This window comes from Procambarus clarkii, chromosome 21, assembly GCF_040958095.1.
Source record: "Procambarus clarkii isolate CNS0578487 chromosome 21, FALCON_Pclarkii_2.0, whole genome shotgun sequence".
NCBI classification, from domain to species: domain Eukaryota; kingdom Metazoa; phylum Arthropoda; class Malacostraca; order Decapoda; family Cambaridae; genus Procambarus; species Procambarus clarkii.
In genome coordinates this window covers 44,592,527-44,617,717 of record NC_091170.1, presented here as the reverse complement: position 1 = coordinate 44,617,717, position 25,191 = coordinate 44,592,527, and the positions used below count along the sequence as shown (strand labels likewise).

At 42.0% G+C, this 25,191-nt stretch overlaps 1 protein-coding gene across 1 annotated transcript in view; it reads right to left on the bottom strand.

Annotated features, from left to right (window-relative positions):
• DIP2 (disco-interacting protein 2) overlaps nucleotides 1–25,191 on the bottom strand; it is a 786,376-nt gene that overhangs the window by 105,795 nt on the left and 655,390 nt on the right. Inside the window, exon 20 of the mRNA XM_069328749.1 lies at nucleotides 13,183–13,229. Coding sequence (XP_069184850.1) covers nucleotides 13,183–13,229 — 47 coding nt within the window. The remainder of the gene's footprint in view (nucleotides 1–13,182; nucleotides 13,230–25,191) is intronic.

The following is a 25,191-nucleotide window of genomic DNA, read 5'->3' as shown; positions in this document are numbered from 1 at the left end:
GTTCATAACTAGCTTTTATCCATCGTCAATCAACTAAATAATAACTTTCATCATTTCTTAACTAAACTTATTCCCCAGTCATCAGAAAATAGCCGTGTTCTTCATGTTTCATTGTCATTTCATAACTAAAATTATCCATCAATCAACAGAAAAAGCCATGTTCATCATGTTTTGTCTTTTGCTTAACTAAAATTATGTTTTGTCAAGTAAGAAAAAATAACCAAAGATATCTTTCATCGCTGTTCTTAACTGACATTATACTTTGGGGAGCACAAAAATAGTCTCCCTCGTCATGTTTTGTCTTTTTCCTTAACTAAAGTATTCATCAGTCAACTAAAAATAATTGCTTCATCATGTTTCCTTGTCATTTCTTAACTGAAATATCACTTCTCTCATCTGAAATAGTCAGGATTAACCTCATTCAACACCGTTCTTAACTAAAGTAACCTTTTGCTTAGCTAAAAATTGTCAAAGGAATCTTTTCAGCACTGTTCATAACTAACTTTATCCATCGTCAAGTAAGAAAATATAGTCAAAGATATCTATCATCGTCGTTCTTAACTGACATTTATACTTTGTGGAGCACTAAAATAGTCAAATGTAACTTTTTCAACACTTTCGTAACTAAAATTATATGTCGCTAAGTAAGAAAAATAGTCAAAGGTGCTCTTCTTTACACCAAAGTTACTCTTCGAGAAATCAAAGACTCTCTTCAATACATCAAGGACTTACTCAAAGACACCAAAGTTACACTCTAAGACATCCTTCGAGACATCAAAGACTTCAATGGGACTCTTCCATTCATCAAAGACATTCTCTAAGCCCTCAAAGTTATTCTCAGCACAATCAAAAGTTATTCCAAGACAACAAAAGTCATTCTCAGAGCTATCAAAATTATTCTCGGAGTCATCAAAAGGTATTCTCTAACTCACTTTTGGTCATTAAAGTTAAGTTCTATGTTATAAAAGTTTGTCTCAGAGACATCTAAAGTTAATCTTAGAGTTATCAAATGTAATCTCTAACTCTCTTTTGTTCATCAAAGTTGATCTCAGAGTTAACAAAGGTAATCTCTAACTCACTCTCGTTCATCAAAGTTATTCAAAGAGCTAACAAAAGTTATTCTCAGAGTCACCTTCGTTCTTCAGAGATACTTTCCAAAACATCTTTATTCATCAAAGTTATTCTCAGAGGCATAAAAGTCATTCTCAGAGCTATCAAACTTGTTCTCAAAGTCATCAAACTCATTCACAGAGTCATCAAAGTTAATCTAAGACATCATTTTTCATCAAAGATATTCTCTCTAAACCATCAATGTTCTTCTCTAAGACATAAAAGTTATTCTCAGACTCACCTTCGTTCGTCAGAGAAACTTTCAAAACATCTTTGTTCATCAAACTTGTTTTCAAAGTCATCAAAAGTTAATCTAAGACATCTTCTTTCATCAAAGTTATTTTCAGAGACATCTAAAGTTATTCTCAGAGCTATCAAACTTGTTCTCAGAGTCATCAAATGTTATTCTCGAAGTCATCAAAGTTATTTTCAGAGACATCTAAAGTTAATTTCTATGTTATAAAGTTATTCTCAGAGACATCTAAAGTTAATCTTGGTCATCAAAGTTGTTCTCTAAACATCAATGTTGTTCTCCAAGACATCAAAGATGTTCTCAAAATCATAAAAGTTATTCCCAGAGCTATCAAAGTTAATCTCAGAGTTATCCAAAGATATTCTCATGTCCACAAAAGTTATTCCAAGAGACGTCAAAGTTGTTTCAAAGACTTCAAAGTTAATCTCAGAGTTATCCAAAGACATTCTCAGAGACATCTAAAGTTATTCTCTAAGACATCAAAGTTGTTCTAAGAGTTATCAAAAGTTATTCTCAGTCATGATATGTTATTCTCTAACTCACTTCCATTCATCAAAGACATTCTCTAAGTCCTGAAAGTTATTCTCTAAGACAACAAAGTCTTTCTCAGAGCTACCAAAGATGTTCTCTAAATCATAAAAGTTAATCTTAACTCACCTTCGTTCATTAGAGAAACTTTCCAATCCATATTCGTTGACCAGAGTTATTCTCAGAGTCATCAAAGCGATCTCTAATTCATCTTCGTTCTCCAAAGTTGTTCTCTAAGACACCTTCATTCATCAAAGAAACTCTCCTTCTTCCATCATGTTATTCTTTAAGACATCTTCAGGCATAAAATTTCTCCCCAAATGTAACTAGTTCAGCTTTTCATATCAAACGTACACTTCTGTTAAAATATATTTTCTTAGACATTTTACCTTTTAAACTGTTCTCTGATCTACACTGTTCAAACCTACGTAACCTATCCTCTCCACACAATGTTACTTAGTTAACGTAACGTTCCTAAACCTAACTTTACCTATCCTAACATACCTTACCTTACCTTCCCTAACTTAACCTAACTTTACCTATCCTAACTTAACTTACCTAACTTATTCTGCTTAACATAACTTACCTTACCTTCCCTATCTTACCTAACTTTACCTATCCTATCCTAACTTACCTTACCTTCCCTAACTTAACCTAACTTTACCTATCCTAACTTAACTTACCTAACTTATTCTGCTTAACATAACTTACCTTACCTTCCCTATCTTACCTGACTTTACCTATCCTATCCTAACCTAACTTGTCTTACCTAACTTAATCTTACTTTCCCAAACTGATGTATCCTAACTTATCTAGTCCAACCAGACATGATCTAACTTAAGTATTCCTTCTTGTCTTTGTGTTTCGTCAATCATTGTCTCATATTCATTTACTCATTTCATTAGTTAATTTCTCAAATGGTCACTTATGCATTTCAAGTGCTATTTGTTAGAGATTGAATATTTAAGCATTTCAAAGAATTATAATTTCTCAAATGGACGTTTTTGCATTTCAAGTGCTATTTGCTAGAGATTGAATATTTAAGCATTTCAAAGAATTTTTGTTATATATGGGCATTTACTCATTTCAAGGGATAATTTCTCAAATGGACGTTTTTGCATTTCAAGTGTTATTTGTTTAAGATTGGGTATTTAACCATTTCAAAGGATTTTGTTATATATGGGAACTTACTCGTTTCAAGGGCTAATTTCTCAAATGGTCATTTTTGCAGATCAAGGGTTATTTGTTAAAGTTCATCAAGTTGCCCATAAGTTGTATTAGTAGGTTCTATCTTATGTTCTTATTCCCCAACCCCTTAACCTAACCTCTTGTAATCTTAGTGTATTTAGTAGGTTCTATCTTATGTTCTTATTCCCCAACCCTTTAACCTATCCTTTCAGATGTAGTTTGTTGAATATATTATCCTTTTCCTAACCTTTCAGATGTAGTTTGTTGAATATATTATCCTTTTCCTAACCTTTCAGATGTAGCTTTGTTTCTCCTTTTGTATATTTTTACCCAAACCATCTTTCCTTCTTTACTTTGATTCTCCTACTCCTTCTAACCCTCCTTTTCTATCTCTCTCCCTTATTCTCTCTCTTCCTCCCCTCTCTCTCCCTCATTTGCTCAAATGCTCTCTTGTTTCTCAAATTCAAGTCTTATTGCTCCCATTCTCACACCCTCATTCTCATTCACTTAGTTTTTCTTTTTCTCAATTCAAGTCTTATTGCTCCCATTCTCACACCCTCATTCTCATTCACTTAGTTTTTCTTTTTCTCAATTCAAGTCTTAGTGCTCCCATGCCCACACTCTCTCTCATTCTCTCTTCTTTGGTCCCATTTTCTTCCGCCCCCTCTCTCTTACTCCTTGCTCTTCTTTCATGCTCTCAATCCCTTGAGCTCTTGTTTCTCAATTTCAAGTCTTAGTAGATCTGATTCTTTACTATTGTAATTTTATTATTACTATGATAAAGAATGAACTTATATGTGAAAACAAAGTAAAGAAGGAAAGATGGTTAAGTGGGATGGTGGGTTTGGGTAAAATATACAAAAACAAGAAACAAAGCTACATCTGAAAGGTTAGGAAAAGGATAATATATTCAACAAACTACATCTGAAAGGTTAGGAAAAGGATAATATATTCAACAAACTACATCTGAAAGGATAGGTTAAAGGGTTGGGGAATAAGAACATAAGATAGAACCTACTAAATACACTAAGATTACAAGAGGTTAGGTTAAGGGGTTGGGGAATAAGAACATAAGATAGAACCTACTAATACAACTTATGGGCAACTTGATGAACTTTAACAAATAACCCTTGATCTGCAAAAATGACCATTTGAGAAATTAGCCCTTGAAACGAGTAAGTTCCCATATATAACAAAATCCTTTGAAATGGTTAAATACCCAATCTTAAACAAATAACACTTGAAATGCAAAAACGTCCATTTGAGAAATTATCCCTTGAAATGAGTAAATGCCCATATATAACAAAAATTCTTTGAAATGCTTAAATATTCAATCTCTAGCAAATAGCACTTGAAATGCAAAAACGTCCATTTGAGAAATTATAATTCTTTGAAATGCTTAAATATTCAATCTCTAACAAATAGCACTTGAAATGCATAAGTGACCATTTGAGAAATTAACTAATGAAATGAGTAAATGAATATGAGACAATGATTGACGAAACACAAAGACAAGAAGGAATACTTAAGTTAGATCATGTCTGGTTGGACTAGATAAGTTAGGATACATCAGTTTGGGAAAGTAAGATTAAGTTAGGTAAGACAAGTTAGGTTAGGATAGGATAGGTAAAGTCAGGTAAGATAGGGAAGGTAAGGTAAGGTAAGTTATGTTAAGCAGAATAAGTTAGGTAAGTTAAGTTAGGATAGGTAAAGTTAGGTTAAGTTAGGGAAGGTAAGGTAAGTTAGGATAGGATAGGTAAAGTTAGGTAAGATAGGGAAGGTAAGGTAAGTTATGTTAAGCAGAATAAGTTAGGTAAGTTAAGTTAGGATAGGTAAAGTTAGGTTAAGTTAGGGAAGGTAAGGTAAGGTATGTTAGGATAGGTAAAGTTAGGTTTAGGAACGTTACGTTAACTAAGTAACATTGTGTGGAGAGGATAGGTTACGTAGGTTTGAACAGTGTAGATCAGAGAACAGTTTAAAAGGTAAAATGTCTAAGAAAATATATTTTAACAGAAGTGTACGTTTGATATGAAAAGCTGAACTAGTTACATTTGGGGAGAAATTTTATGCCTGAAGATGTCTTAAAGAATAACATGATGGAAGAAGGAGAGTTTCTTTGATGAATGAAGGTGTCTTAGAGAACAACTTTGGAGAACGAAGATGAATTAGAGATCGCTTTGATGACTCTGAGAATAACTCTGGTCAACGAATATGGATTGGAAAGTTTCTCTAATGAACGAAGGTGAGTTAAGATTAACTTTTATGATTTAGAGAACATCTTTGGTAGCTCTGAGAAAGACTTTGTTGTCTTAGAGAATAACTTTCAGGACTTAGAGAATGTCTTTGATGAATGGAAGTGAGTTAGAGAATAACATATCATGACTGAGAATAACTTTTGATAACTCTTAGAACAACTTTGATGTCTTAGAGAATAACTTTAGATGTCTCTGAGAATGTCTTTGGATAACTCTGAGATTAACTTTGAAGTCTTTGAAACAACTTTGACGTCTCTTGGAATAACTTTTGTGGACATGAGAATATCTTTGGATAACTCTGAGATTAACTTTGATAGCTCTGGGAATAACTTTTATGATTTTGAGAACATCTTTGATGTCTTGGAGAACAACATTGATGTTTAGAGAACAACTTTGATGACCAAGATTAACTTTAGATGTCTCTGAGAATAACTTTATAACATAGAAATTAACTTTAGATGTCTCTGAAAATAACTTTGATGACTTCGAGAATAACATTTGATGACTCTGAGAACAAGTTTGATAGCTCTGAGAATAACTTTAGATGTCTCTGAAAATAACTTTGATGAAAGAAGATGTCTTAGATTAACTTTTGATGACTTTGAAAACAAGTTTGATGAACAAAGATGTTTTGAAAGTTTCTCTGACGAACGAAGGTGAGTCTGAGAATAACTTTTATGTCTTAGAGAAGAACATTGATGGTTTAGAGAGAATATCTTTGATGAAAAATGATGTCTTAGATTAACTTTGATGACTCTGTGAATGAGTTTGATGACTTTGAGAACAAGTTTGATAGCTCTGAGAATGACTTTTATGCCTCTGAGAATAACTTTGATGAATAAAGATGTTTTGGAAAGTATCTCTGAAGAACGAAGGTGACTCTGAGAATAACTTTTGTTAGCTCTTTGAATAACTTTGATGAACGAGAGTGAGTTAGAGATTACCTTTGTTAACTCTGAGATCAACTTTGATGAACAAAAGAGAGTTAGAGATTACATTTGATAACTCTAAGATTAACTTTAGATGTCTCTGAGACAAACTTTTATAACATAGAACTTAACTTTAATGACCAAAAGTGAGTTAGAGAATACCTTTTGATGACTCCGAGAATAATTTTGATAGCTCTGAGAATGACTTTTGTTGTCTTGGAATAACTTTTGATTGTGCTGAGAATAACTTTGAGGGCTTAGAGAATGTCTTTGATGAATGGAAGAGTCCCATTGAAGTCTTTGATGTCTCGAAGGATGTCTTAGAGTGTAACTTTGGTGTCTTTGAGTAAGTCCTTGATGTATTGAAGAGAGTCTTTGATTTCTCGAAGAGTAACTTTGGTGTAAAGAAGAGCACCTTTGACTATTTTTCTTACTTAGCGACATATAATTTTAGTTACGAAAGTGTTGAAAAAGTTACATTTGACTATTTTAGTGCTCCACAAAGTATAAATGTCAGTTAAGAACGACGATGATAGATATCTTTGACTATATTTTCTTACTTGACGATGGATAAAGTTAGTTATGAACAGTGCTGAAAAGATTCCTTTGACAATTTTTAGCTAAGCAAAAGGTTACTTTAGTTAAGAACGGTGTTGAATGAGGTTAATCCTGACTATTTCAGATGAGAGAAGTGATATTTCAGTTAAGAAATGACAAGGAAACATGATGAAGCAATTATTTTTAGTTGACTGATGAATACTTTAGTTAAGGAAAAAGACAAAACATGACGAGGGAGACTATTTTTGTGCTCCCCAAAGTATAATGTCAGTTAAGAACAGCGATGAAAGATATCTTTGGTTATTTTTTCTTACTTGACAAAACATAATTTTAGTTAAGCAAAAGACAAAACATGATGAACATGGCTTTTTCTGTTGATTGATGGATAATTTTAGTTATGAAATGACAATGAAACATGAAGAACACGGCTATTTTCTGATGACTGGGGAATAAGTTTAGTTAAGAAATGATGAAAGTTATTATTTAGTTGATTGACGATGGATAAAAGCTAGTTATGAACAGTTTTGGAAAGTTTCCTTTGACAATTTTTTCTTGATGAAACATAGCGGCTGTTAAGAAAGTGCTGAAAGAAGTTTCCTTTGACAATTTTCAGCTAAGAGAAAGGGTGTTTTAGTTAAGAACAGTGTTGAACGAGGTTATTTCTGACTATTTTTTAGTTGACTGGATAATAAGTTTAGTTGAGAAATGACGAAAGTGACTATGTTTTTAGTTGATTGGCGAAAGATTTTTAGTTAAGAAGTTACAAGAAAGGTTTGTCTTTGTAAATTTGGAACTGAATAAATTGTAGATTTGTTTAAGAATATGGCTGGTAGAACTATTAAGTTGACTACGAGAATTACTTTGACATAGTTTTTGCAAATAAAAACTTGGTGACTAAAATTGTTGAGGAAACTGTATTGCTGATGCTAATATTTGACAAAGAACTAGTTAGTGAATGGAAGAAACAAAGAACATAAAAAAATTGAGGTTAAGTAAGGGAATGAACACAGTGAACATACGGTGAACACAGAAAACATGTAAGAAAAAGTTGATGAATACAGTGAACATGCTGGGAATATGAACTTACAGAGAACATGAAAACATGATAAGGAGAATAGGGAATACAAAGAATGAACAATGGACTTGTGAAGAACATGGAGAATATGACAAAGAATGTAGAAAACATGTAAGTGAAGGTGAAAAACGAAGTGATCTTGTGAGGAACATGAACTTGTAGAGGAACATGAATATTGACAAAGAACACAAAAAATATGGAAGTTAGCATGAATATTGAGTATAAAAGTTGTAAAGAGAACATGTGATGAACGTGAAAACATAGAAAATATGACTAGAATTTGTAGAGAAAGTAATGAGACTAAGAGAAAGATTACAGAAAAAATGGAGATACTTGTGAAAATATGAACTGAATGGGACTGTGAACATTTGAAGAACATGGAGTGAACATAGAAAACATGGACAAAATGTGAAGAACACAGCTGAATATAGAAAAAATATGCAAATACAGTATGATTATTGAAGGTTTTGATACGTTGGGGATTGATACGTTGGGGATGAGAAGGGTAAAGTAAATACTCTGATAAACAGATAGGCTGGAGAGGGACTTGATCGAATATATTTATGTCTGATGATCTAAGGCTGAGGAAATGGAGCTTGGTTAATGCCCCGATTAATTTTACTACGTTAGAAATACGGTGATCTTAAATCTCAGGGTGATTTAGTTGGAAAATAAAGAACTTGTACAAATGAACTAAGCTGGGGCACAAGAGTTGAAACTTGATAACTGAACTGGTTTTTTATTTACTATGTCTGAAAATGTAGTTGGGTGATTTGGACTGAGAGTAATGATTTTACAAAAGTGAGCTTGGACAGAGGACAAGAGCTAGTTTTATAATTGTTTACTTCATATTTACTATGTCTGAAATACAGAGGGTAAAAAATTTCAGGGAAATTGATGGTTTATTTACAAAGACTTGAGGGTGGAAGAGGGTGGGGGACGAGAGCTGGAGCTCGATAACTGACTTGATTTTATTTACTAACTTTGAAGTATGTCTGCTTTTAATTTTAGGGAAATTGATGGGTTATTTACAAAGATACGAAGGAGAACTAAGGCGGGGACGAGAGCTGGAGCTCGATAACTGACTTGATTTTATTTACGGTGTCTGAAATACAGAGGGTAGAAATTTCAGGGAAATTGGTGGTTTATTTACAAAGATATGAAAGAGAACTAAGGCGGAGGACAAGAGCTGGAGCTTGGTAACTGTTTTGATCTTATTTATGGTGTCTGAAATACAGAGGCTAAAAATCTCAGGGAATTTGGACTGTTACTAATGATTTTGTACAAATGAACTAAGCTGGGGACAAGAGCTAGAGTTTGATAATTGTTTGCATTTACTAAACTATGTCTGAAATACAGAGGGTAGAAATTTCAGGGAAATTGGACTGATACTAACGAAGATACGAGAGAGAGCTAAGGCGGAGGACAAGAGCTGGAGCTTGGTAACTAATTACTGTATTGAACTACATTTGAAATATGATTATTTTTAAATTTTAGAGGGATTGGAATGATAGTATTCTTTATACGACAGGGGACTAAGGTGGGGAACGTGAGCTAGAACTTGCTTACTAACATGATTTATTTGTGTAAAACTGACTTGCTTAATGAAAAGGAGCAAACATACTGACTTGCTTAATGAAAAGGAGCAAACATACGATGTTGGAAAATAGTTGAACTGAATGAAAGGAGAGAGAGAGAGAGAGAGAGGAGGGACGGTCCAGATATTATGGATAAGATAAGATAAGATTAAGAGCCGACTGGCTGGCTGACGTCTAAAGTAAACACAGGTGAGGCGACAGATTGCGAGTCAAGGGGGGGAGGGAGGGGGGTGTGATGTACGAGACTTGAAAACCATGACTTACACAGGCGATTTTCTAAATTTATATGAATAACTAAGGCTTACATAGACGATTTTGTAAGTTGAAAACATGTAAAATATGTCCGTAGAGTTCTCCTGGAAGCCCTAAAGTGCTACACACGTTATTTGAATTTCTCCCATAAGGCTTTAACAAACTTCTAAGTCTCGGAAATTATTTTTCTCATAAGAAATCCATACTTCTAAAATCTGTGACTGCCCAAATTCGCCTGAAAAACCCTGGCTCACAAACACGAATTTCTAAATTTACCTGAAACCCTTGGGGCGCACAGGGGATATTCTAAATTTACCTGAAACCCTTGGGGCGCACAGGGGAATTTTCTCCCAGAAAAAAAAATTCCCCTGTGTGGAGCCATCCCTTACCTGAAACCCTTGGGGCGCACAGGGGAATTTTCTCCCAGAAAAAAAAATTCCCCTGTGCGTCGCACACCCTACTACTGTGCTGGTGGTGGTGGAGTGCACCAAGCAGGGGGTGGTGGTGGTGGTGGAGTGCACCAAGCAGGGGGTGGTGGTGGTGGTGGAGTGCACCAAGCAGGGGGTGGTGGTGGTGGAGTGCACCAAGCAGGGGGTGGTGGTGTGCACCAAGCAGGGGGTGGTGGTGTGCACCAAGCAAGGGGTGGTGGTGGAGTGCACCAAGCAGGTGGTGCTGGTGGTGGTGGAGTGCACCAAGCAGGGGGTGGTGGTGGTGGAGTGCACCAAGCAGGGGGTGGTGGTGGTGGAGTGCACCAAGCAGGGGGTGGTAGTGGTGGAGTGCACCAAGCAGGGGGTGGTGGTGGAGTGCACCAAGCAGGGGGTGGTGGTGGAGTGCACCAAGCAGGGGGTGGTGGTGGTGGTGGTGGAGTGCACCAAGCAGGGGGTGGTGGTGGTGGTGGAGTGCACCAAGCAGGGGGTGGTGATGGTGGTGGAGTGCACCAAGCAGGGGGTGGTGGTGTGCACCAAGCAGGGGGTGGTGGTGTGCACCAAGCAGGGGGAGGAGGTGGTGGAGTGCACCAAGCAGGGGAGGTGGGAGTGCACCAAACAGGGGGTGGTGGTGGAGTGCACCAAACAGGGGGTGGTGGTGGAGTGCACCAAGCAAGGGGTGGTGGTGGTGGAGTGCACCAAGCAGGGGGTGGTGGTGGTGGAGTGCACCAAGCAGGGGGTGGTGGTGGTGGAGTGCACCAAGCAGGGGGTGGTGGTGGTGGAGTGCACCAAGCAGGTGGTGCTGGTGGTGGTGGAGTGCACCAAGCAGGGGGTGGTGGTGGTGGAGTGCACCAAGCAGGGGGTGGTGGTGGTGGAGTGCACCAAGCAGGGGGTGGTGGTGGTGGAGTGCACCAAGCAGGGGGTGGTGGTGGTGGAGTGCACCAAGCAGGGGGTGGTGGTGGTGGAGTGCACCAAGCAGGGGGTGGTGGTGGTGGAGTGCACCAAGCAGGGGGTGGTGGTGGTGGAGTGCACCAAGCAGGGGGTCGGATATATGGTAACGCAGAAGGCAACGGATCACCAGGCAGCGGGTGAGGTAACGCAAGCAGCAGGGTGAATCAGACAGAGGATTACACCGAACTGATAAGGGAATCTCCCTGGCGAAGTGAGTGATGTATACACAACAAGTGTAGAGATCTCACCCCCTCGACAATACCTTATCCAAACATTATCATTACTAACACCAGAGCAGAAGCCGCTCGGGCGAGGTAGTCCTGTGACCTCCCACCTCGACAGGTGTGTAGTAGCCCCGTGACCTCCCACCTCGACAGGTGTGTAGTAGCCCCGTGACCTCCCACCTCGACAGGTGTGTAGTAGCCCCGTGACCTCCCACCTCGACAGGTGTGTAGTAGCCCCGTGACCCCCACCTCGACAGGTGTGTAGTAGCCCCGTGACCCCCACCTCGACAGGTGTGTAGTAGCCCCGTGACCCCCACCTCGACAGGTGTGTAGTAGCCCCGTGACCCCCACCTCGACAGGTGTGTAGTAGCCCCGTGACCCCCACCTCGACAGGTGTGTAGTAGCCCCGTGACCCCCACCTCGACAGGTGTGTAGTAGCCCCGTGACCCCCACCTCGACAGGTGTGTAGTAGCCCCGTGACCCCCACCTCGACAGGTGTGTAGTAGCCCCGTGACCCCCACCTCGACAGGTGTGTAGTAGCCCCGTGACCCCCACCTCGACAGGTGTGTAGTAGCCCCGTGACCCAAGTCACTGGTCACTACCGGCATGGGTCCCTCTATCATATTGAGTCCCCCCCCCCCACGTTGAGGGGGGGGGGTTACAGATGTGAGCGTTCAGGGGATGCAGATGTGGGCGTTCAGGGGTTGCAGGTGTGAGTGTTGACTGAGTGCAGGTCGGGTGTCAGTAGAGGTGGACACCAGACTGACTCCCACCACACACCTGCCGTCCTCATCACCAACACTTCATTGTCCGTCTTTCTGCCCCTCCCCCCCCCCCCCCCCACCTCCCCTCCTCTACGCCCCTCTTCTCCCAATCCCCCTCTCTCCTTCACTCTCGCAGGTGGTTGTGGAGACACGGCTGGCTACGGGGCTAACAAAGGGGGAGGTGAAGAGGGCCGTGAAGGTACACGTACCAAAGCCCCACACCGCCATCTTTCTTCCCCCGCCGCCGCCATAACCACCACACCGTTTTCTAATCCTTCGGCCAAGCCTTCGCTCAAGAAATTGAGACGCGACACCCGAGATGGGGAAGCGCAGATTGTCAGGTTCTTCCGCGTGCGTGCGTGCGTGTGTAGCATGTGTGCACGGACGTACTTTTTTTGTGCGTGCTTGTATATATGTTTAAGTTTGGACGCACGCACGCACGCATGCGTTCACCTCGCCGCGCTTGTGGGAACCGCGTTCCAGCTCCTGGACCAAACCTGTCAGCCACTCATTATCTGATATGATGACATCTGACTCTCTTGGGTGTTCTCATATTAACACACACCCCCGCCCCCCTCACACTAAACATTCCACCTGCTCCCCCACCCCCTCACACTAAACATTCCACCTGCTCCCCCGCCCCTCACACTAAACATTCCACCTGCTCTCCCGCCCCTCACACTAAACATTCCACCTGCTCCCCCGCCCCTCACACTAAACATTCCACCTGCTCCCCCGCCCCTCACACTAAACATTCCACCTGCTCCCCCGCCCCCTCACACTAAACATTCCACCTGCTCCCCCGCCCCCTCACACTAAACATTCCACCTGCTCTCCCACCCCCTCACACTAAACATTCCACCTGCTCTCCCGCCCCTCACACTAAACATTCCACCTGCTCTCCCGCCCATCACACTAAACATTCCACCTGCTCTCCCGCCCCTCACACTAAACATTCCACCTACTCTCCCACCCATCACACTAAACATTCCACCTGCTCTCCCGCCCCTCACACTAAACATTCCACCTGCTCTCCCGCCCCTCACACTAAACATTCGCGAGTCATACTCACGAGCCTCAGCCTTACGCCCCACCTGGACAATGCTCAAATTGTCACACCTGAATGCGGAAAAGAGATCTGCGAGTGATCATTGGTAAAGATCTCAAGGCCAAACTTGCATGTGTCAGTGTTGAGACTACGACCAAGACTACTCTGGACGTCATTTAGAAGGTGTCTACACCATTTACTGTTAGTCTACAGCTTTATCTTGCCCCCTCTTAGAGAGTCCCTCTTAGAGTGCCCCTCTTAGCTTGTCCCTCTTAGATAACGCAGTTCAGGTTCGATCACTGCCACAGGATGAAGGTGAGTCCACTTGAACATATATAAGGAAGGACAACAAATGCAGGCGATGACTCACAATAACGTGGCTGAAGTATGTTGACCAGACCACACACTAGAAAGTGAAGGGACGACGACGTTTCGGTCCGTTTTGGATCATTCTCAAGTCAATTGTGTCGTCGAAACGTCGTCGTCCCTTCACTTTCTAGTGTGTGGTCTGGTCAACAAAACGACGACAGAGTTGACCTCAGAAATATAGAAACGTCTCCTATAAAGATAAGTTAAGAAAGCTTGTGATCATTTCTCTTCTATGTGAAGGTCAGCTGCCTCGACCCGGAGGCTTATCCCTTGACCAGTTCTGTGGCAAGCCTAGGACTTTTACCATATATATAGGCCTACCTTGACTAGGCCGAGGTAGGCCTACAGTGCTGTGAAAAGTACGTTAATCGGATTTCCAAGGGCTTCTATATTTCCCAGGTCGGTATGTGTGTGTTTGGACTCGCGTGTGAACGCAAACAGCAGAGTCGATGCCATATACAGCATCTGCCCTCCCCAGATGTACAGTATGGATGTGTGCGTATACCGTACAGTGAGTACAGTGTACTCGCCAACTAGGTGAGTACACCCCGTCCACCCCACCCCCAAGTGTACCAGAGGGAAGTCTATGGACTTCTGTCTCCTTTCCCAAGCTGGGCTATCTCTACACACTGCTGCCCCTCCCCCCAGGTGTACAGCAGGTTACACACTGCTGCCCCTCCCCCAAGGTGTACAGCAGGTTACACACTGCTGCCCCTCCCCCAGGTGTACAGCAGGTTACACACTGCTGCCCCTCCCCCAAGGTGTACAGCAGGTTACACACTGCTGCCCCTCCCCCAAGGTGTACAGCAGGTTACACACTGCTGCCCCTCCCCCAAGGTGTACAGCGGGTTACACACTGCTGCCCCTCCCCCAAGGTGTACAGCAGGTTACACACTGCTGCCCCTCCCCCAGGTGTACAGCAGGTTACACACTGCTGCCCCTCCCCAAGGTGTACAGCAGGTTACACACTGCTGCCCCTCCCCCAAGGTGTACAGCGGGTTACACACTGCTGCCCCTCCCCCAAGGTGTACAGCAGGTTACACACTGCTGCCCCTCCCCCAGGTGTACAGCAGGTTACACACTGCTGCCCCTCCCCCAAGGTGTACAGCAGGTTACACACTGCTGCCCCTCCTGAGAAACCCGACCTCACCTTCACAAGCTCATACTCTTACACCAGCTTAAATACATTCAAGAAGTTGAGCCCGAGCTGCTGGGGCTCACAGCAGCACACACACACTGCCATGCCCCCAGCAGTCTTTACTGAACAAGACGGCTGAACGGATATGTCAACAAACGGACGTATGCACGCGTGGATACTGAAGCCAGTACGTACCTACGTATGGATGAATGTACCAAACAGTAAGTACATTTTTTTGGTGGAATTTCGCCTGATAAGTCTGTTAAATAGTATATATGATAAAACTAAGAAAACGGAAGGATGTGCACTAGAGCAAATTCCTGGAGCATACCTGGAGCGGGTTGTGGGAGTTCTTCTACTCCCTGAGCTCGGGTTAGGAACCAGCTCGACTTGTGATAACTTGGTCCAACGAGCTGTTGCTTGTAGCTGGATAGGGTTCTGGCAGGTCTTCTACTCCTCAATCCCGCCCCGGGGCCAGGCTTGACTTGTGAGAGTTTGGTCCACCAGGCTGTTGCTTGGAGCGGCGCGCAGGCCCACATATCCACCACAGCCCGGTTGGTCCGGCACTTTTTGAAGAAAACTATCTAGTTTTCTCTTGAAGAGGTCAACGTTTGTGCCAGTAATAACTATTATACTCGCTGGGAGGATATTAAACAACCGTGGACCTCTGATGTTTATACGGTGTTGTCTAGTTGGAGCGGCCCGCTGGCTCACATATACACTACAGGCACATGTTCACACACTCCTTGCAAGAACCTATTTAACTGCTTCTTAAAAAAGTCCACCACTGTTGGACGTCTTCAAAAAAAGCAATTCTTAAAAAAATGCAATTCTTCTTCTTCTTAAAAAATAATCTTCGTTAAAAAAATACTTGTTGGGAGCGTACCGAGGATCCGTGGACCTCTGATGTTCGGCGTTCTCTGACTGTGCCTGTGGCACCTCTACTCTTCACTGGTTCTATTCTGCATTTCCTTCCGTACCTTTCGGTCCAGTATGTTAGGGAAATTTGGGACCTGGCCTTCCAGTATCTTCCCTCTATATATCATTTGGTACCTCTCGTCTCCTTTCTAGAAAGTACATTTTAAGAGCTTTGAGACGGTCCCAATAATTTAAGTTCTTTAGCGAGTCTTAACAGAGAACATAAACGGCACGTATACTCTATTTACAAAATCTGGCCAGCTCTGAAATAGGAAGTACCGAGTAATACTCAAGACGGGACAGCACCAGTAACTTAAATAGTATTAGTATTGCTGTGGGGTCGCTGGATTTGAACGTTCTCATTATCCATCCTATTATTGTCCTATGTAAATACACATTAATGACACTATGTAAAAGACACATCGAACACTTTATGAAGGGCATACGTAAATCTGTGTATCTATGTATTGACTTATGTAGGTTAGCTTAGCATTTTAAAAGCACTATAATCACCTTCTGTGGTTGATTGTTCAATAAATCCCTGAACTATATGTTTAACACATCTCTAACCCTGTCCATGGAGGACAGAAGAAAATGTATATATGTTGGTTAGCATTGTGAATGTGTGGCCACGTCTGTGGTAGAAAATAATAAAAAAATATTGGCCGCCGCTCTATTTGCAACCCGTTCTCGCACTTTCGTATAGTCAATATTGACTTATTAAATACGTGCATATGTGACATACTAAACATACTAGTTTACCTTGAAAAGCTTCATAGAAAACACCGACCTTACCTAACCTTCTTAGTATGTTAAGATAAGCATCTTATTGCTTCGTAATTACAATTATTACTTAACCTATTATAGGTATAGGTTAAGTAATAATTGTTATTATAAGTATATGTTAAGTAATAATTGTAATTACGAAGCAATAAGATGCTGAGCTTAACATACTAAGAAGGTTAGGCAAGGTCGGTGTTTTCTATGAAGCTTTTCAAGGTAAACTAGTATGTTTTGTATGTCACATATGCACGTATTTAATAAGTCAATATTGACTGTAAGAAAGTGCGAGAACGGGTTGCAACCCTATTTGCTGGGTTATGTTTATGAACGTCAGGTGGTCAGACATCATAATGCCAAGATCTTTTACATGTTGCTTTCCTTCTATGATTGTGTCCTGTACTCTGTGTGTCGTTAAAGTTCCTCGTTTCCACCGTACCTCAGTACCTGGGACTTATCACTGTTAAACATCATGTTACTTTCCGTTGCCCAGTCGAAGACTTCGCTAATTTCATGCTGATTTTTTTATTACCGGCAAAGGGTGACGGGAAGATGTGACTAGTATTTCTGTCTACGGTATATCTGATGTGAGACAGAGCAGCGGTGCAAGGACGGTGCTGGGGGGGGGGGTTTCACTGTGCTTGGACTTTATTTGATTTGATTGGCTGTTACTCTTTGCATTGTTTGAGAGAAAAGTGAAAATCCAACGAATAATTGACAATATCCCGCACACGAGACTGACATAGAAGCAAGTAAAGCTGGTTGGAGTGAGAGAATATACAAGTAGGTGAGTGTGTGACTACAAACAGAAATTAATCAGAGTAAGGGAAGATAGATGGCGATGGAGGGGATGTAACAGTTCGGGTCCTTGGTCAAGCCTTGCGGGCTCGAGCAAGGACCCGAACTGATCTTAATATATGTAAATGCCCTGACGAAGTAGCACTGCTGCTCCGTGTCGGTGTTTACAGAGGCGAAACCGACGAGGAAAATAACAACGGAGCATGACAGCAGAATGATACAGCATTGTGTGAACAACAGATGAATATTCGAATACAATCCCAACAAATGTAAGGTCATGAGAATAATGGAGGGCAGACGAGGGCAGTGACGCACAGGCCCAGTCTGGGCACCAAGGCCGGGAGAGCCACCACGCTAAGGTAACACTTTAAATAACACACCACTGGCAATATGTATCAATTTATACATTACTGTCTTCAGTAATGTGGAGAAAATATAACTGGGAACTATATCTTACTTGGAGAGGATTACCTGGAGGGGATTACCTGGAAGGGATTACCTGGAAGGGATTACCTGGAAGGGATTACCTGGAAGGGATTACCTGGAGAAGGTTACCTGGTGAGGATAAGGGAAGTTGTTCTACTCCCCGAACCCGGCCTGAGGCCAGGCTCGACCTAGATCTTGTGAGAGACCAGTACAAGAGTATCTGGCAATTGTTAAGCAACTGAAACCCAATGAAACAATCTAAAATTGAGAGGCTGGGGCTAGAAAGAGATGGAGAATGAAGATTGACAAAGAACTGAGGTGCATAGCACTAGGAGATACATGAACTAGAGGATATATGATACCAACGTACAAGATACTCCAAGAGGCAGACAGCGTTGACAAAGGGCAACTGCTCATCGTGGTTGCCTACACAACGAGAGGACACAGCTGGAAACTCATTATCAGAGAACTGAGCAAATATAATAAACTAGGAGGATGAGGTAGTAGAGGCCAACCTCATTTATATGCGAACAAATCCAGGCCGTGATGAGGGTTCGAACCTACGCACAGTTGACGAGGACGCAGCTGGGAACATCCCGGGCGTAGGTTCGAACCCTCATAACGACCCTTGTGGATTTGTTCATTTACTATATCACGCTATTGTGATTTGTGTGTTCATTTATATATATTAAGAATATGTTAGAGAATAAGAGAGGAGCACAACGTCGTGTAATAGAGGAGAGGTGAAGGTAGAATTCATCCAGTTTTAAAGACAGATATGACAAAGCATTTGAAGGTCAGTGACAACATACAGGCCCGCTCCGGTGCCAGGTAAGTCCACTACGGGCTCACCATAGCCCGTGCTACTTGGAACTGTCTGTTCCCAGCAGCTGAATCTAAAACAAGGAAGGTCAGTGGGCTACTTGCACCAGACTATTGACAACCAGGAGGCCCGCAACAACTACATTACTCACCACCGTAAATAAAACAAGCAGCCACGATTAAGTGCTTATGTTGGTTGTTGGTAGTGGAGGTGAGATGAATTGTTGTTGCTGTATGTGGTACTGGAGGTCCAGTGGTGGTAGTTGGTGGTGTGACGTATCAAACGAGGCATAACGCTGAACCACTAAGACAGTTGTTGTTGTCCTGTTATTGTCTATATTTAGATACTCGCGCGCGCACGCACATGGGCAAGAGTACCTACCTACCTACTTTGTGTAGGCTCCGGGGATGATCGGCCCCGTGGCCCGGTCTCCGACCAGGCCTCCCAGTTGGTCAACCAGGTTATTGGACGCGGCTGCTCGCAGTCTAACATATGAATCACAACCTGCTTGATCAGGTATTGGAGGTGTTTGTGGAGTTCTCTCTTGAACACTGTGAGAGGCCGGCGGCCAGTTATGACTGTATATAGTAGGCTGCACTCCACACCCTACAGGCAAGAGACAGTTCTGAGCCTTCCCTAACCACGAGGGTAGTAACAATCGCACGAACCAATAGGTTTCAACCACATTTTAGTTGTTTTCAAGACTTCTCGGGTGTTTTAACTATTTTTCGTTCTGTTTTATAACTGTAAACAGCTTCAGGGATTCTAGTTCCTGAGCCCGGCTTGGGACGAAGTGTCTTATTATAACTTGATCCAATAGGTTGTTTCTAGTACTGTATCGGCTTGGAGCACTTCCTACACAAACCTCTCCAATTGCCTCTTAGAAACCTTCACCTGTGTTCCAGCAATATTTTGTTATAATTGGTGGAAAGAGGTTGACAGAGCCGAGGACCTCTGATGTTCTGTGTGTCTATGGCACCTCTACTCTTCACTGGGTTTATTGTGCATCTCTCTAATAGGCTTTTATTTTATTGTCCATGTTTGGGGCATGGCCTATGAGTATCTTCCATGTACGGTATATATATATATATATATATATATATATATATATATATATATATATATATATATATATATATATATATATATATATATATGTCGTACCTAATAGCCAGAACGCACTTCTCTGCCTACTATGCAAGGCCCGATTTGCCTAATAAGCCAAGTTTTCATGAATTAATTGTTTTTCGACTACCTAACCTACCTAACCAAACCTAACCTAACTTTTTCGGCTACCTAACCTAACCTAACCTATAAAGATAGGTTAGGTTAGGTTAGGTAGGGTTGGTTAGGTTCGGTCATATATCTACGTTAATTTTAACTCCAATAAAAAAATATTTACCTCATACATAATGAAATGGGTAGCTTTATCATCTCATAAGAAAAAAAATTGAGAAAATATAATAATTCAGGAAAACTAGGCTTATTAGGCAAATCGGGCCTTGCATAGTAGGCCGAGAAGTGCGTTCTGGCTACTAGGTACGACATATATATATATATATATATATATATATATATATATATATATATAGTTCCGTGATTTGGGTGTTCATGGTAGGTCGCTCTATTCTTATGTGAATTAATATATATATTTATATAACGTGATCTCTCTATTGTCTCCTTTCCAGTGTTTGGAAAGGAGTGTTTTAAGACGGTCTTAGTACAGTTAACTGTCTATATATGCCATATATATATATATTCTGTATCTTACTATCAGCGAGTTTACCTCTACAAGCTCCAGACCGTATAGTAAGGAGACCATCTGAGTATAATCCTTTAACACCATCAAAGAGTAACCCACACGTATGAAATGAAAGCGAGAATATTTCTTATCAAGGAGTGAGTTGGCAGCGTGGAGGGACCGTTGTCACTCTCCTGTCCTCACGTGTGGGTCGGAGTGCTTGTTCCACCCACCTTGTCGTGGCACTCTCTGAAAATAGGCAAGTTTGTGTGTACATCACGTAACATCTGGCCGAGGTTGCTCAGACCTGTATGTACGGTGTATATAGTATGCGGTATGCAAATACCTTAACAAACAACATACAACATGATGAGCAAGAGTCCCTCGGGATAAAGGTCATAGAGGTCATCATCCCTTCAAACATGGGCACTAGAACATTTAATAATTGACGTTTTACGCTTGCAAGTGTTCACATGAATAACTTCATTAATATTAACATTAGTCCATACTTTCAACTTCCCGATAGCCTCAAGGTGTGAACAAATGGATCTTGTTTAGATAAAACGCGACATTTGGTTTCATATTAGGCCTATTTCTCAAAGATCAATTTGTCCAGTTTGTTTAATTTCAAATCAGGGCAGGCCTAATACGTGTCTTGAGCCGTACCATTTACTAAGCCATATACAAAGACATTAATGAGGCTGTTGTCTGCACAGTTTATATTACTTCTCCATATTTGTCAACAGTGTTTTGGTAAAGATATTATACTGACGAATGACTTATTATTTTGCGAATTCCTGCCACAAGGAGATGGCAATATAAATCCTGTGGAAGTGGGATACGTGTTACAGGAGCGGCCCGAGTGTGTGTTACAGGAGCGGCCCGAGTGTGTGTTACAGGAGCGGCCCGAGTGTGTGTTACAGGAGCGGCCCGAGTGTGTGTTACAGGAGCGGCCCGAGTGTGTGTTACAGGAGCGGCCCGAGTGTGTGTTACAGGAGCGGCCCGAGTGTGTGTTACAGGAGCGGCCCGAGTGTGTGTTACAGGAGCGGCCCGAGTGTGTGTTACAGGAGCGGCCTGAGTGTGTGTTACAGGAGCGGCCCGAGTGTGTGTTACAGGAGCGGCCCGAGTGTGTGTGTTACAGGAGCGGCCCGAGTGTGTGTTACAGGAGCGGCCTGAGTGTGTGTTACAGGAGCGGCCCGAGTGTGTGTTACAGGAGCGGCCCGAGTGTGTGTCACAGGAGCGGCCCGAGTGTGTGTCACAGGAGCGGCCCGAGTGTGTGTCACAGGAGCGGCCCGAGTGTGTGTTACAGGAGCGGCCCGAGTGTGTGTTACAGGAGCGGCCCGAGTGTGTGTTACAGGAGCGGCCCGAGTGTGTGTTACAGGAGCGGCCCGAGTGTGTGTTACAGGTGTTATACTCAAATTCTGTCAGTTGAAATGTAACCAATCACAGGCAAGTAGGCCTCTGACGTCATGCCAGACAGAGGAGCATCAGCCATGCTCCCAGCAGCCTCAGTTATCCTCACAGACCCAGAGTAGGTGGACCTCGGCTGGCCAGTTATACACCTGTTTGCCTCACTCAATAAATATATACAGAAGCGACTACTGTGTCTACATTCAACCCGAACAAGGCAAACGAATACTGGTAGCAGCAGTGGGATCCAGAAATTTTTTTCTGGAAGCAAAAGTTCCAGTACCCAGCATCGCCTCGTGTTCCAGCCAAAACCGCCGCCACCGCCACCGCCATAAGCCGCCATCCTGCCACCCACGCATCAAATATTGTGCCAGACCGGGGTCCTGCCATCAACCACTACTCCAGGCTAACGTTTTAGAAGTAAGGGTCAATATTTTCCTGTGAGAACGCTCACTCATCAGTGAGGAGGAAGGAAGCTTCCCGCGCCAGCCATTTTTGAACCTCGCGCCACCACGTGGGAACCACCTATTACACCCACCACCACCACCACCGCCACCCAAGCTGACAGTATCAAGCTTCGTGAGGGTGCAAGCTACTGCAATCGTCGTCAGCCATCGTCGCAAGTATCAACTGGTTATTCCATCGTCGCAATATTGTCGTCGTCAGAATTTATCTTCGTGCCTCTAGCCTGAACAGTGTGGGGTCCCTGAGTCTCGCGCCACCGCCGCCAGGAGCGCTGCCGTCGCATCCAGTTTGTAAACACGCCTCACATGGGCCTCTTCCGATCTTCACGACGCTTCTCCTACTTTGGCTACTGGTGATCCTCATAAATTACAACCCTGAGATAAGTAATTGCTAGTTGAGAACAGCGTGCCAAGTGTTAAAAAGTGACTTATGTAATAATTCCCATAATATCCTGTGAATTAACCATTCAGTGACTTGTTAAATATTGGAGCCGGTTTAGTACTCCAGAGGCCCACAGTTTCTCTGAGACATTTCAATATTCCCTGCATATGATTCCATTATTCATTAATTGTTACTAGTGTCATTACTGAATTCAAAGGTGAGAGAAGTACGAAATAATTGTTCTAGCAGTTTATTTTTGCATAAAAGAAATTTGTTTTTGAGATTTCCATAGACAATAGAACATAGAATTTTTTTTTATATTTCTCCAGACCTAACTTGAAATTTATCCTTTAAGCATTTTAATTTAAACTTTTACCATAGGAGTTATATACATTCCTGTGTCCAGTTTATGTGCTACATCCATATTTCTTGCATTGCCACTTGTTGTGTTGAATCTTTTTAATGAAATTTTGCAATTGCATTTCCCAGTTTTTATTCTAAATTGCTGTGCTTAGTCTGGTTTAATTAATTTACATACATCTAATTCCAGTCATTTTTTAATGAAAGATTGCTAAATTTAGTTTACAATTGCTTGTTCTTAATTATTTTCTTGCCTAGCCCAATTTAATAATTTTATTTCTGCCATTTTTACTTTAGCCAAGTTGATATTTTTTTGTGTTTATTTTTGTGTATACTATTTCTGATGCCAGGTGCACTTAATTATAATCTGCGTTCAAATATTACTTCCACGGCTGTGACAATGCCTACCACTGTTGAAACCCCTTCAGAATCAATGGGAACAGTTGCTCGTCCCAATGGCCAGAGATCAGCTCAGGAAATGGCTATTCCTCTTTTTGCTGGGGAATCGCGTTTATTAGAATCATGGTTTAGTAAGGTTGAAGCGAAAACAGTTGCACGTTTTTCTAAGCCTACTGATGCCGAATACTTAGCAATTGCACGGTCAGCCGTGGACACAACCAAAGGTGATGCACGTTTTGTTGTTGATGAGAAAGCCATTGTTAGCCTCCAGTCTTGGCCTGAATTTAAGGATTTCTTTCGCCGTCGCTTTGTTAATAAAGGAGACCTTGACCCATATAGGTTAGTCAAGAAAATTGCCAATGCCACCATGCAGCCTGGTGAATCGTTTAATGCGTTTACTAGCCGTCTCGATCAGTATCTGTATGCCTTAGTTTCTGCTATGAATAATTCAACTTGGTTAGATAAAGACAATAATCTGTCCCCTGAGGCTATGGCCAAAATGATAGCATTTGGTACTTTAATGCATTTTGCCCCCGAGCATACAAAACCAATCGTTGAGCAACAAAATTTTGGTGTTAAACATGAAATTGGTGAAGTATTTGAGGCTATTAACAATGCCGCAGATAAACTAGCTCCCCGAAGTGCTCAACTGTTGCCACCCTCTGATGCTGTAAATGTAGTTACAAGTTCTCAGCATCCTCCCACAAATTCTCAAAACTCTTGGTCGCAGAAGCGTACCCATGCTCGTAGCCCCCAGTCAAATTCGCCGCCTCATAAAATGCCGAAACGCCATAGTCCACAACCATCCACTCCCTCATGTTGGCATTGTGGTAAGAGTAACCACCTTGCAAGGGACTGTTGGTCCGCCCCTAGATCATCACCTCCTAGACAATTCTCTCGGCCCCCTCATCAATCTAATCATTCTAGGCTTCCATATTGCACGTACCATAAACAAGTTGGTCACCACACTGCGGATTGTAGAGCTAGGCAAAGGACATCTCCACCTCGTAACTCCCATGGTCAGTCTTGGCGAGGCTCACAGCGTCCAAGACATTATCAGAACTCTCGTAATTACAACTCCCAGCCCAGCTATAATGCAACTTCAAATTATAATGCTCAGTCACAGAATGCTGGAGCTCAGAATGTTCACTCCATGTCGTCGGGAAACCCCAAGGCCATCCGCTAACCAATTCAAGCTAGCCAATCCTAGTGCCCTCCCTGTGTATTCAGTTGCTACCCAAAATAGATTTGGACACTTGACAGAGGAGGACACTGACTCTAAACCAGTTGTAGATGTTGACGGATCCACAGTAAATTTGACACAAACAAGACGCAGATATCCCAGACAACATAAGTCAAAAATAGTATCTTGTCCAGTCTCAAGTGATGGTCCCCTTGTATCAGCCATTGTACATGGTAGAGTTTTAAAAGTTTTTCTTGACTCAGGTGCAAAAATTAATATTGTCAAGCCCTCAGCTCTTAGAGACATTGAAAGTAAGCACCCTACTATTTTAAAACAGTCACACATACCTTTTCTAAGTGGTATTTCAGGAAATAAAGTAAAAGTTCAGGGTGAAATTGACCTCCCACTCAAGTTCAATGATGTCACATTGTCTATAACATGTTTAGTTGTTGACATTATTCATTTTCCTGGAGACATTCTCTTAGGTCTGTACACCATGATTGATGAAAATATTGCATTGTTTCCCCATCGTTGGAACATAAGTATCAAAGACCATGTCATACCTTTGTGTAGCATGTATCGACAGGGCCATGAGTTCAACCTTCAATCAGATTACGTTAATTTTGTTGACACCCGCCTTGCTAGCGTAGGTTTGTCAGATCATTGTCGTGGTAGCATACCCGAGAAAACAGGCACTCGATTGAAGCATAGTAGTTGTGCAGTTGTTAAGGAGAATGAGTATCGGGACTTTCTGGAAGGGGACGCCCTAACGGATTCTCGTTGTCTCGCTCGCCTGGCAGCTTCCATCTCTGAAGTCAGTGGTTCCATGGCTACTGACACTG